The sequence below is a fragment of the Trypanosoma cruzi genome, genomic scaffold, assembly GCF_000209065.1.
Source record: "Trypanosoma cruzi strain CL Brener 1047053516579 genomic scaffold, whole genome shotgun sequence".
NCBI classification, from domain to species: domain Eukaryota; phylum Euglenozoa; class Kinetoplastea; order Trypanosomatida; family Trypanosomatidae; genus Trypanosoma; species Trypanosoma cruzi.
The window spans coordinates 500782-514580 of record NW_001849570.1 but is presented as its reverse complement, the minus strand read 5'-3'; the positions used below and the strand labels follow the sequence as shown (position 1 = coordinate 514580).

General features: G+C 54.2%; 2 protein-coding genes and 1 pseudogene across 2 annotated transcripts, besides 16 other annotated features; all 3 read right to left on the bottom strand.

The window, feature by feature from the left end:
• Window positions 1-3140: part of a sequence feature (areas not merged during assembly with more than two copies in the genome that could not be assigned to a particular haplotype) that runs on past the window's edge.
• Window positions 88-2157, bottom strand: Tc00.1047053507959.180 (annotated as a pseudogene).
• Window positions 3141-3919: a sequence feature (haploid, Esmeraldo-like haplotype).
• Window positions 3196-3221: a microsatellite.
• Tc00.1047053507959.170 (mucin-associated surface protein (MASP), putative) lies at window positions 3629-4915 on the bottom strand (the record flags this gene model as incomplete). Its single annotated transcript, XM_814156.1, has 1 exon — window positions 3629-4915. The coding sequence occupies one exon, from the start codon at window positions 4913-4915 to the stop codon at window positions 3629-3631; it is 1287 nt and encodes a 428-aa protein (XP_819249.1).
• Window positions 3920-4438: a sequence feature (areas not merged during assembly with more than two copies in the genome that could not be assigned to a particular haplotype).
• Window positions 4314-4403: a sequence feature (GA-rich).
• Window positions 4439-5123: a sequence feature (heterozygous, Esmeraldo-like haplotype).
• Window positions 5098-5125: a sequence feature (AT_rich).
• Window positions 5124-5444: a sequence feature (haploid, Esmeraldo-like haplotype).
• Window positions 5445-10009: a sequence feature (areas not merged during assembly with more than two copies in the genome that could not be assigned to a particular haplotype).
• Window positions 5521-5558: a microsatellite.
• Window positions 5822-9905: a mobile genetic element.
• Window positions 10010-10725: a sequence feature (heterozygous, Esmeraldo-like haplotype).
• Window positions 10726-11168: a sequence feature (areas merged during assembly that could not be assigned to a particular haplotype. This can correspond to areas where the two haplotypes were merged or to regions with more than two copies in the genome that were merged during assembly.).
• Window positions 11025-11582, bottom strand: Tc00.1047053507959.140 (mucin TcMUCII, putative; the record flags this gene model as incomplete). Its single annotated transcript, XM_814155.1, has 1 exon — window positions 11025-11582. The coding sequence occupies one exon, from the start codon at window positions 11580-11582 to the stop codon at window positions 11025-11027; it is 558 nt and encodes a 185-aa protein (XP_819248.1).
• Window positions 11169-11352: a sequence feature (heterozygous, non-Esmeraldo-like haplotype).
• Window positions 11353-13799: part of a sequence feature (areas not merged during assembly with more than two copies in the genome that could not be assigned to a particular haplotype) that runs on past the window's edge.
• Window positions 11771-11792: a microsatellite.

The window sequence follows — 13799 nt, the reverse complement described above, 5'->3', positions numbered from 1 at the left end:
GGCTTTGCACATCTTGAGTGCGGGGCCAATGTGCCAAGTAAATACTGTCGCCCTGCCGCAGTTTGATTGCGCCCAGCCGCCGCGGCTGCTCAAAGAAGCACCACCACTACCGCCGCAGCGACCACAACAAGAAGCACAAAGGGAATGAGGCCAGCAGTAGCAGCAGCCACACAACAATCACTGTCGGCCTGCTGTACCAACGCATCGGGTATCGCCCGAAAATCGTCGCTGTTGACGGACGGAACCGGAGTGGCAGGCACGGAGACACTGGGAATCACCGCTGGGCAATTCGCCCGCGGGTCGCCCTCCGCTCGTGCAACGTCCTCGCCGGGTGATGGCGCAAAAAAAAAAAAACCGTCGGGGCCGGAGGCTCTGTTGGCTCCCTCGCTTCCACTGCCAGGTCTCCTCCCTCGCCGCTGAGTGTTGTCCCCACTTTCGGTCCGCACCCCCGGATCACCCCTCGGACCAGCATGAAGGCCACCACCAGCGACACCTGCAGCCGAAGCACCGGGAGGCTCCTTTTCAATGGAGGCACCAGACACCACAGGAGACAACTGTGGACGAGTATTCTCCGGAGAAGGCGACCCTGAAGCAACCGCAGACTCTTCTGCTTCCTCCTCTTGCTCGTCACCCTGTCCACCCACCAACGCACTCGGAATGACAAGACTGCTGCCGTTCGCGGCAATGGTGCACACCTCGCCGTACGTGGGGCACTTGATCCTCCCATCTTTCTGAAAATCTTTCAACGTCACTGGGATGTCAGTGTCCTCAGTGCAAGGCTGAAACCCACTGCTGCCGAGGTGCCTCTCCCTCACTGTGCCCTCCTCACACGACACCTGCGCGCACACTCCCTTGACGCTTTTATGGCCATCACCGTCCTTCGTCTCCAGTAATTCCGCGTCCAGGCACCACGAGCCACTGCCAGTCAGCGACCCACGGAGATAATCCACATTTTCGTCCGAGCACGTCCTGTACGTTGTCCCAGACGATATTTCGTGAAATTCCAAAGATACGACAGGGCAAACGTCCTTATCCACCAGACTCCCTTTGTCCTCAGCAATGCTTGCGGTGCACTTCCCAACGTGACGGCGGTCGGAGGTGCAGCGAAGCGTCTCTGTGTCTTTAGCATCGCAAAACATGTGAGGATAATTGGCGGCAATATTATCGGTTGTATTGCACTTGTTGACCAGGAAGTCGCAGCCACTGCGGTGGCCCCAGCTCATCGGCTCCGCCATGCTCCAATTCACGCGGTAGTATCCCATATCCGCAAACACCGCCATTATCAGAGCCGTGTAGTAGCCGGCACCAACTGTGGGGGCTATCAGCTCGTCCCGCGCGTGGCGTCCCTTCCAGTGAGGGATTTCTTTTTCCCGAGGGCCATCTTCGTCCTCCAGCACCATGCCCTCGAGAGTCAAAACCAAAGTGCGCTTTCGCCTTCTCCTGAACGTGCTTCCCTGCCACCATCCTGCGGTGCTTCCCACGCACACTTCTCTGTCGCTTCTTCACCAGGCTCTTTTATCTCATGCTCTCCTGGCTGAACCAAAGTGCATGCGCAATTTCGTGTGCGGCAACGCGAACGCCCCACGCCGTGTCAGTCATGCACTTTGGATCAAAGTTCATGGCGCCAATGGAAGGACGAGAATCTGTCAATGTGTTACACGTGGCCGCCCACACAGCCCTGCTATCCGTGCCCGATGGCCTAGCAGCAGCGTAGATGATAAAATCTGCATTCGGCACACCGTCACTCTTGTGCCTGGTAGGAACCGTAAATTGGCTGCACGGTTCATTCATAGCCCTCAGTACAGTTATCGTCCCACCAGTGGGTTTCACAAGGAGTCGCTCAGCGTGCAGTTTGACGGCACCGAAGAGAATCTTCCCAGTGTACAATTGTGTCTTTGCCTCCGTCAAGAAATGCTCTGCTTTGCATGACACCCTTTGCCCCAAGGCGTTGTAGCACTCATCCTCTCCTTCTTCGCAGTACTTCTTCCTCTTGTTCGTGCCTCTCTCCAGATCCTCCGTGGACACCGCAATGCGGATCGGCTCCCAGCCACTGTCGTTATCCTGTGTGGCGACGGTGTACGTCTGCATGGCGCCTTGTCCCTTGCGCGGCACCTCACGCACCACCGCAGTCGACAGCGGGCCGTTCTCCCTCATCATCTCGTCAAACCCAAAGCGGTATTGTGTGGCTGGTGCAACGGCAACACCACCAGTGGGAAAAGCGGCGTGGCGTGGCGTGGCTGGCGCATGACTTGAGCAAATTGCATTTCTTGGTTTCTTGTGAGTAGCAGCAGTGCAGCCTGGATGCGGGAGGAGAGAAACAAGGGAAAAAGAAGAGTAAGAAAAACAAAATGACTTTGAGCCAGTAATGCGTCAGAATGCGGCCCACGCAGCGGAGTAACAGGAGAACACAGAGGCGGCCATACACACAGCATGCGCACCGACTCCACCAAAGGGACAATCCGTCAATCCGCCGTCGAGAGAACGTCCATCACCGTCGCACAGAGTCCTCACCAGCCGCAACCCTCCCTCCACGCGAGGTGTTTGGTCCTTTCTCCTCGTGGTGTCGCAATATTTGTGTGATCAGTCACTCAACATCCGCCAGTGGCACAGCACCAGTCTCAGGTGCAGGAGCATCGCACAGCGCGCTCTCCCAGCAGCTCATACCCTGTTGCATAACCGCACGGCAACCCCAATTGTGATGCGCAGCCCTGAGGCGGAGATGCAAAGAGTCATGCGGACGGACCTTCTTTCACTGCTCTCCTTTCGGGGAACTCGACAACAAGCGTGCCGGCGGTGCGATCATTATGGCAGTTCCATCCGCACTGCCACTGGCCGAGGAAGTTACTGTGAGCTCACTGCGTAGAGGTCACCGTGTCCGCCGTTGCTCTCTTTCCACCGGCCAACGACCACGCCGGCACTTCCAACAGAGCGGATCGGAGCGTCGACAACGGCAGCCACAGGCGCCAACAAGCCGAGCCCAATGGTGCCCGCTGCGACATTCCAAAGCGCGCTGAGAGCTCCTCTAGCAGTGCAGGGGCAGCACACTTGTGTGCGACGTGGCGTGTGTGTGCATTTGCTTGTGCTTGTGTGTTTGTCAGCGCCTATAATTGCAAAGCAGCTGTGCGGCACAAGAGAGTCAGAAGAAAGCAACGACAGAGAGAAGCGGATAGCACACACGCAAATTACTCATATCATCACACACAAACACACACACACACGCAGCCCGTGGAATGGGTGCTCTCAAGCACAAAACAATGAAAAACAATAAAGGAAAACAAAAAGCCGAACCGTGGGACGACCAGCGCACACACTCTCATTGCTCCCGTAAGGCAAAACACACACACACACAGGGAGAGAGAGAGAGGTCGCCCACTCAATGCAATAAAAACAAAACAAAAACAGTTACGGTGCTCCGCCCATGCAGCCAGGCAGGACGGCAGCGGTGCGTGTCGTGCAAAAGAGAGCACCAACGGGCATGCATGGGTGTGCATGCATATATACAATGGGCACATTATGTGTGTGCTTCGTGGGGTGAGGTGAGGACGAGAGTCCATGCAAGGGGACACACACAGAGAGAGAGAAGGACGAGTGTGTGTGCGGGCGGTGCATGGCGCTCTCTCACTCACTCTCACGCGGCCACCACCGCAGCCGCAGCCGCACACGCAACAACAACAAGAAGAAGCAAAAGAGGGGAGGTGGTGTGGGAGACCGCGGTGCTGCCGTCACTGTCGCCAGGTTTGGTAATGTTATTCATGTTGATATTTTTGAATGCGGCCGTTTTTTCAACGTCTGCCTCTTTTTCAGCTGTTGGTTCTGCTCCATCCGTTTCTTTTTCTTCGTTTTTGCTTTGTATGTGTTGTACCTCCTTATCCTTTTGCTCTTCTTTCGTCTTTTTCTCTGGTGCTGTTGGCGTTTCTTCTCTCAATTTTTTTGCGGTGGTTTTTTGTTCCTCGTTTGTTTCTGCTTCCTCCGCTTTTTCTTCCGCCTTTTGTTTTTCCCCTTCCGCCGCATCTTCCGTGGAAATTAATTCCGCTGGTACATTCTCTCTCAGTTTCACTGCTGGTGGCTCTTGCACTGTCTTTTCATGGGTTTGTCTCTTTCCTCCAACATCGTCACGAGTCAACTCGACACTTTTGGGATTCTCGACGTCGACGGAAACAACAGGCGGAGAGGCTGCGGCCCCTTCCGCCAATTTACTGCCGGCAACAACATTTCCATTTTCTTTTCCAGTGCCTCCTGATGCCCCTTGTCCAGTACCTGCTTTCTGCTTTCCTTGTTCTTGACTTCCATCAGATGTCCCACTGCCTGCATTATCATCTTCTTCATCATCGGTTTCTTCAACTTCCTCGCCTTCTTCCTCTTCGCTTTCTTCCTTTTTGACTTCATCGTCTCTTTTCACTTCTATTAATTCTCCATTTATGTTCTCCCCCGTCGCAAGAGGCTGTGCGGGATTTGTTGGCTTATTTTTTTCAGTTGCATTATCCGTTGATCCCGGCACCGAGCTCGGCGCTGGTTTCAACGGTTGTTGAACCGGCAATTGAGCGACGCTCCCTGACTGTCCTTCCGGGAGAGATCCCGGGACTTTGTAATCATCAGAATTGTCACCAGCAGAAGTGGCAACAATGACGGAGCGCTGATGTGCCCAACGGCTACGGCCATCCACAACGGCACGCACACCGTCCATCCCCCGACCCACGCATTCTTCCACGGCAGACGCATTCGCACCGCCTCCTGTCCTCCTGCTGACCTCCACCGCGCAACCCCTCCGCAGCTGAGCGCGCCACCGCGAGAGCAAATACTCAACCGCACTGCCATCGGCACCACCAGCATCGTCGGCCGCAATTCCAAATACACCGCACCACAGTACGCAGAGGGCACACACCAGCAGCACACGGCCAGTCATCATCATCGCCATCACTCCTGTCACTTGCGTGCAGCCTTAAGCACAAACTAACTCCCCGTCAACAAGGAGCAAAAGCAAAGACACGGCCGTTACACCACACACAGTAACGCCACAGTCACAAATGGCAGCGCATGCGCCATGAGGCAGTTGGAATCAGTAAAAAGGCAAAAAACTCACACCGTCCTGCAAATCAGAAATAATAAAAATAAAAAAATAAAAAATGAGTTAATAGTCCGGCAAGACTCCCGGAAAGGATGAAGAAAATAGATTAGTTCGTAGTTTTATTTCATGTGCCATGCAGCACAATATAGACGACCGTGTGTTTGTGTATACATCTTCCCCGCAAAAATAGCAGAAAATATTATGAGAAAAAAAGAAAAAATCCTGCTGCTCCACCAGCCCACACAACATCCCTTATAATTCGTCCGGCATCCGGCGTGTTCCCTCAATCCTCGTACGTGCAGTCCGTGGGACGCACAGCAGTGAGGCCGGCACAGCGACTGGACAAAAAAGAAAACAAGATGGAAAACACGTCACTCATAATGATGTGTAGAGCAGTTAAACAGCCATTGGGAAAACACAAAGATAATTATTATTCCAAATAAAACACAAGCAACAAAAAAAAAAAAAAAAAAAAAAAAGAAAAAAAGAAAAACGACTTAAAATGAGGTCCTTTACAACATTCGGTAAGCCCCAGCGATGAAGTCCCACCTTGTCGCGGTGCTGGGGCTCTGGTTGCATATAGGAACTCCGCTGCGGTGCGTTGCGGCGAGCACGACGGAGAACAAGACGACTCCAACACTCGAGAGGGTTCCACGCCATGCCCGGTGTGGGGAGGTGAAACGGTCTGCCTGCAGACTGTCGGACAAAACTGCACGACCGTTTCGCTGCGGTCACTCCGTTGATATCACCCGTGGCGGTGACGTCCACAAGAACCCTGGCACCGAGGAGGATGGCTACATCACTATTTGGCAGCTCAACATTGCAGGCCTCTCGTCCGTAAAAAAGATTGCATCTGCTGCGCGACTGGAGCAGCATCCACGTGTCATCGTTCTTCCCCAGGAAGAAAATACTCGAATTGCCACAGCGGCAAAACTATATGGCTATAATGGCGTTCTTCAGGCCCGCACTGGGCGCGCTGGTGGCGTTGCCACTCTGGTGCGCCACTCTCTACCGTGCGAGCGCCTGATGCTCCCTGGTACAGACCTCCTGGAGACCATTGCTGTCCGTGCATTTTCACAGGGCTGTCCCAGCATCTGCGTGGTGAATCTCTACAACCCTCCCACAGCAACCGTTCAAAGATTTTCGTTTATTATTGCCATTCTTCGCTCAGGCCCCGCAGCGATTATCGCGGGTGAACTGAATTTACATCATGGACTCTGAGACAGACACCTGCCTTCAACGACTGAAGAAGAGAATTTTTCCTCCACTTTAATTGACATCGATGTTGGGCTGGAAAATGACCCGGCGCAGGCAACACGGATCACACATCGTAATGTCTCGTCCCCTGAAGTGACTGCGTATCGCGTGCTACGTGTCACCCACTGGCAATCCACCCCCTACATGGATTAGGACCACTGCTTAATATCTTACTTGGCAGGGTTGGATGATGGCATTCCGCGAATAGCCAACACGCTGCCTCGGCGGGAGAAAACCACCTCTGCCCTGCGCAAAGCGGATTGGCCTGCTTTTACACCTCGTTGTGTAAAACACTCCTTGCCGCCGCGTCCGCATGGTTGGACATTCGCAGTGGTATCTTACGAGCAGCTGAGCGCCATATCCCGCGCGGCAGCCGTGACAGCCCAAAACAATCTGGACAAACAAAATGGAACAAGCCGAGTCCGCCGCGGAAGCAGCACGCAAAGCACACACATCGCCTCACCAGGAGACAGCCTGCTTCGAGACGAATTAATCCAAAATGTGGAGAACCAAAATCAAGCCTTACGCCGTGGCTTCACTATGCTTCTGGACGCCCGTGCGAAAAACTTGAGGCCTCATCCAGCCCAAGCTGGCGATATCTCCGCGGCGTGGCGGCGCCGCACCCTCATCCCCTGGAATCGGTTGTGCTCCGAACTGATCCTCGGACCGCATTTGTTTCCTGCCCTGGCATCAGGCAAATCTGCTCGTCCATCATTTTGTGCGGGTCTCACGTGCCACATTACCTTATACTGCTGCTGCTGCTTGCCGCACTCCATTGCCCCCTGGTGGCTGGGAAATGGATCGACCTCTCACGCCGTATGAACTTGACGTGGCCATTCGTGACTCTTTGCTTGGCTCAGCCCCTGGCCACGACAACATGTTGAATGAGTTCCTGCACCATCTCGGGCCCGTCGCACGTGGCACACTCTCAGAACGATGATCCACAACCCCTTCGCAAATGGCAGCCTGCCTAGCTCCTTGAATACGGTGGACACTATTCCCATTCCAAACCTGGGAAAGATTCATGCCGCCCAGAGAGTTACAGACCTATCAAATCACTCTCTGTTTTACTACACTGAAAGAATGATTCACCGCCATCTGTCAGCGTTATTGCCGCACCACCCACGTCAATTCGGATTTACACCTTCGCGTTCTAAATCGGACGTGGTGGCACTTGTTATTGGTAAAATTACCCGTGGATTGAGTGAGTTCAGCACTGTGGAGTATGAGCGCCCTGGAGGCGGCGCCCCACACGGCACCCTCGTTACCATCGCTCGCTTCTGACCTTGATTGATTTTTCGACTGTGTTCGACACCACTGACCATGGGAAATCATTCGGCATGTTTGACGGACTTCCACGCCTTGGTCCCAAACCCAAACGCTGGCTGCACAATTACCTGCGGGGCCGCTATGTTAGGGTATGCACTCGCGAACAGCACTCCCGGAAACAACTCGCCTCAGCTGGAGCACCACAAGGCAGCGTCCTGGGACCCCAACTCTTCCTCCACTGTGTGAATGATCTGCTGCGCCGCCTGGAGAACATCTATTCTGCCGCCGCACTCATGCACGCTGACGCACTCACACTTGCTGCCTCAGGTGCGGAAATTCATGCATGTGCTGCGGCAATGCAACCTGCCCTGTCACTTACAACGACATGGGCTGCCGAGCACAGCCTCAAAATCAACGTTGATAAGAGCGAAGCCGCTCTATTCCACATCTCTTCACACACACGGTCTGAAAAGGAAATGGTCGATCTCCTTCCTGGCAATGGGAACCTACGTATTCAGTCCCGCCCAGTGCGCTTGCTGGACACCACGGTTGAACAACTCCTTAATTTTCGTACGCACGCTTCAACCGCTGCAAAGCAGACCATGCCACGCCGTTACCAATTACGCCTGGTCGCACAGACTGGTGCGTCCCATCACACCATGCAATCCTTTTCGATTGGATACGTCCATGGTGTGTCACTATATAGTGGCAAGTCAATTCTCCCATGCCTCGCCCACATCTACCTCCATAGTACGGAAGTACTGTACCGCGACAGTTGTACAACATCCCTTGGCATTAGTGCACCAACGGAAGATACATCTGTCTACTTGGAAGCCAATCCTCTCCCGCTCCGGAAGATACTCTGGCTCCGTGAAACCAATCAACACGAACGCCATGCACGTTACCATAATCACGAGGATTTGCGCTCCCTTATCCACTCGGAACCTGTGTCTCCGTCCATGCATAGGAAAGCGGCGACATCAATCCCGCTTCCAAAAGATGCCGTTATTAATGGATTAGAACGCCTATGTGACACTATTGGGATACCACACAACCACAATCACGCTCCTCCTATTACTCAACATCGAATTATTCCCTGGGACACTGTGAGTTGCAATAAAGTGGAATTTTATCAGCCACTCTTTGCCAACGACGCCTCTGAAGATGGCAAGCGCACGGCTTTTGATTCCCTTTACTCCTCTCTAGAAGATTTTGATTTTGAATTATGGACAGACGGTTCTTCATCCCTCGCTGAACTCGCATCTGGATCCGCTGCACCATTATACGGCCCCACAAAGACAAATGATCTCCCTGTGGAGGTCCATCGTGCAGCAGCTGGCAGACTCGCATGCTCATAGAGAGCAGAGTGACTTGCCACTGAAAATGGCTTTAGACATCTCATACCTCCTCGTCTGAAAACATCCCAATCGTCCACACAAATCCCGGTGGCAACGGGCTCCCTTTCGGCAATTGAGGCACTCCGCGTTGCCCCACTGGCCATGCGTGACTGCGTTGCTGAAGAAATTTGAATTATGCTGCTTTCCTTGGTAAAGCGAAGTCACCCTGCAGACCTTATATTTTCCCCATCACACTGCGGTATCCCACGCACTGAGGCCGCTGACGAAGAAGCCACGATTGCACGATCCCTCCAGCAATGAGGCATCCCAATTTGGCACGTGGCCTTCCTTACCGCCGTCAAGAGGTTGTACTGGAAGGAATTCCAGGAGTAAGAAGAAGTCGTGCACACCGCACGCCAGGCGCTCGTCGGTGTAACAAAAGACCATTCCTGGTGTCCAGGCAGACATCGGGCATCGAATCAGGACTTCGTGCGCAGGTGCGATGCGACTCCTGCCCACTCCTCGGCAGACCAGCACGCGTCCTGCACATCACAAGCAACCCTTTATGTCGGTGGTGCTGCTCCTCCCTCACTGAAGAGGCAGGACCGCCCCGACCTCCTCCGGAACCTCCACCTGGCGTGTCCACGGCACCTCCTCGGAGAACGACGAGCAGCGGATCAACGTCGTCCTGCCCAAGCTGCAGCAGCGTCTTCTCGTCCGTCCACAATATGAAGGCACACGCCCGACGCACTAACCCTGGCACTCCAATCGTTGCAGAAGGCCTCACATGTGGTTCCTGCGACAGCTCCACGGTCTTCCCAACAGGTGCCTCACGCGCAGGTCACTACCGAAAATGCCAAGCGTATCAACGAGCAAAAAACAGACAACGCACCTCTGCAAGCTCCAATGACAACCGTAGCCCTTCAGCCACTCCTCTGCTGCAACCCTCACCAGCCGCTGAGCCCCCGACAATCCACGGAAGGGCCTGCCGCACACGCTGTGGGAATGCCGCCGTCCTCGACAACTCAGCATCCGACTATTTGGGAACACACCCTTTCGCACGACAGCAACGTTCAAAAAGGAAAAACTGGCCACATCGCTACGGACAGCCCGCAGGCCATTAACGAACAGTGGCTGCAAAGTATAATGAAACAAATACTTCCCTTTTCTCAGCATAGAAAAACTTCACCTTCACACTCGCAACTGCCACCAATGAATCCATTGCGCAATACCGCTCCGAGCTGCAATACTTCCTGGTACCATCCAGGTCCCTTGTCGACACATCGATGCGGACGGGCGCCCATCCATTCCTCCCAATGACGGTGCATGTCTGCGACGCACCCTCAGATCCAAAAGGCACGTCCCTCACCACAGTCGGGATCGACTTCGCCCTGTCCGCACGCATCGCTTTGTCAGAGGAGCAGGAGTACGTCAGGCTGGCAGCAAAGCACCCGTCGGCACAACACGTCACAGGCATCATCACAAAGAAGCACCAGCAGCACTGCAGACCGTGGTGTGAAATGGATCAACTGACACATGCTGTACGTAAAAGAAAACACTTAATGGCTTTACAAAAATAAAAAACACTGACAGTATCTCAAAAGAAAAAAGAAAATAAGATAAAAAGAGAATTTAGGCGTCTGCAGTCAAAGCAAGCAAATAATCCACAAAAAAAAGGTAATGGGTGCACTCAACCACAAGAAAAGCAATAAAACAATAAAACAACAACAAAAAAAGCCGAAGCGTGGGACGACCAGCGCACACACTCTCATTGCTCCCGTGAAGCAAAACACACACACAGGGAGAGAGAGAGAGAGGTCGCCCACTCAATGCAATGAAAACAAAACAGTTACGGCGCTCCGCCCATGCAGCCAGGCAGGACGGCAGCGGTGCGTGTCGTGCATATGAGTGTGTCTGGGTTGCGTTCAACGTGACGGATACAGGGAGGCAACAACATGGAGCACACAGCAGCGCAGCGGAAGCAAATGAAGCAAAACACAATCATTATTTTCTCTTATTTAGTTTCATCGGACCACAGTGGACGTACACAAATCCCCGCGGTTGAGTGCTGGCACGCACAGCCCTCATACACCAATTCAGTCCACAGCGGTGTACGCCAGCGCGGATACGGCGAGCAGCAGCGGGGCACACACCCACGCAGAGCTGCTGAGGCTGCCGTCGATTTCGCGAAGACGTGACGGTGCGCGGGTGGTCGTAGTAGTTGGCACCTCTGTGGTCGTCGTGGTTGGTGCCTTTGTAGTGGTCGTGGTCGTCTCGGCAGAAGCTTCAGTCGGCTGATTGTCTGTTTGGTCTGCTGAGAGACTTGTGTGTGCACTCCCAGGCGCTGTCGCACCGTTCCTATCTGCTGTCTCTACGGTAATGGTTGCTTCATTTGATAGCGTTAACTTACCATTCAAAGGTTTTCCTTCTCCGTCAACCTTTCCCGACACCGCACCGGATTCCGGACGTGGCGGCCCTGACGGACCGGCCCCCTCATGTGATCTCTCTGATGTAAGGGACGGTGGAGCGGACGGTGGGCTGCCGCCGCTTCCACCAGTTACAACTTCAGTCGACTGCGTGTCTGATGCGCACACGGAAAGGCAGCAGCACAGGACAAGCACCAACAGGGCGCACAGCAGACGGCACGTCATCATCGTGAGTGTAGTCGTTCAGTGGTGTGGAGCTGATCTGCACAGTGAGGGACATGGAGAGCAACAGGGGAGACGAGAGGTGCGGCAGACACACACACAGAGGGCACACCACATGAGGAGAGGGCAGCAGCCAGGCATGCACCGTACGCCGCACACCACGCACGACACACACTCCAATCCACGGCAACAGGCACACACACACACACACACACAAACCTGCACTCTGTAATACTTATATTGTACAATTGTTGTGGTCAGTGCATGCGGTCACACACAAAAGGAGTGAGAAAAGAGGAGACCACTACGGCTAGACATCAGACTGTAGGCTACCAGAGGGACGAAAAAGGCAAGAGGGCCGCGCCGCGTCGGCAATCGGTGCGTCACTTGCCTGCAGACCAGGCGTCGTGCGCGATTGGTGTCGCTCATCGTGACGCATCCGTCCTCGTAGCCCCAGAGGGTGGAACATCCAACGCCAACCCAAACACCGCTGTCAACACGCCATTGCCACAATCGTGAAGAGCCGGCTGGCACCACACACGGCAAGAGGGACACGCCAAGACACGCCATGCACCAAAGGGGCGCATCAAGCCCGCAAACAGTGCGCACCGCTGCAACACCGCAGGGTCCTCCCGCACGCAGCATCCTCCTCCTTCCTTATGTTCGGCTCATTGCCGCCACATCCGACACCTGCTCCTCACAATACCAGAGGGAAACACAAAACAGCTGAAGCTGCAACAACAACAACATTGCCACCTTGTTGCGCTGACGCCACCGCACGAAAGGGTGCGCCGAAGACGGGAGTCCATCGCGCAGGAGACGAAAATGAGCCCAACGAGACACCCAAGAGCCACACGTTGGCAGTCTTGTCGGGGCTGCCCCAACGCAACCACAACAAATAGTGCCGCAACCACGGAGCCATGCACCCTGACCCACAGCGTTTTTTCACAATCAGAACAGCAGGGACAGAAGGAAGTAAGACACACTACCCACAGTGCAGCAGAGCACCCGAAACACACACAGCCAATCAAAAACGAATGCGAAAAATCGGGAAGGCAGAAAAATAAAAAGGGCGCATGCAGATTGAAAGCCGAAGCACAGAAATTATTTGAGGTCCACATTCTCGCAATGACGCACACACAAAAAAGCAAAGTCACAAAAACAAGCAAAAGTGTAAAAGATAAAGCCGCATGCACCAATTACGGAGGCAGAGGCAGTCGTCCCTGTCCTTCAGAGAAACAGCTACTGGCACGACCCCGCCTCCATTGGAGCACATTTCCTTTACTTTTTGCTCATGATTAAAGTACGGTGATTCCCCTCGTCCCAATCGCATCAAAAACGAGTGTATACATGTGGTGCTTGAAAATGACTTTTCTCTCCATGTTACTTCGTTCACACACAGTTTCCACGGAAGTTAGACCCTCCAAGCAATAAAACAAAAACACCTTTTCCCAGAATAACAAACAAGGCAATAAAAGACCTGTCATTTTGCCCATCCCCCGCAAGCAAAAAAGGACATGGGGAATGCAGTGAGTGTACTATAGTGTTATTGCTACGGTTTTGCACATCTTGAGTGCGGGGCCAATGTGCCAAGTAAATACTCTCGCCCTGCCGCAGTTTGATTGCGCCCAGCCGCCGCGGCTGCTCAAAGAAGCACCACCACTACCGCCGCAGCGACCACAACAAGAAGCACAAAGGGAATGAGGCCAGCAGTAGCAGCAGCCACACAACAATCACTGTCGGCCTGCTGTACCAACGCATCGGGTATCGCCTGAAAATCGTCGCTGTTGACGGACGGAACCGGAGTGGCAGCCACGGAGACACTGGGAATCACCGCTGGGCAATCCGCCCGCGGGTCGCCCTCCGCTCGTGCAACGTCCTCGCCGGGTGATGGCGCAAAAAAAAAAAAAGCGTCGGGGCCGGAGGCTCTGTTGGCTCCCTCGCTTCCACTGCTAGGTCTCCTCCCTCGCCGCTGAGTGTTGTCCCCACTTTCGGTCCGCGCCCCCGGATCACCCCTCGGACCGGCATGAAGGCCACCACCAGCGACACCTGCAGCCGAAGCACCGGGAGGCTCCTTCTCAATGGAGGCACCAGACGCCACAGGAGACAACTGTGGACGAGTATTCTCCGGAGAAGGCGACCCTGAGGCAACCGCCGACTCCTCTGCTTCCTCCTCTTGCTCGTCACCCTGTCCACCCACCAACGCACTCGGAATGACAAGAC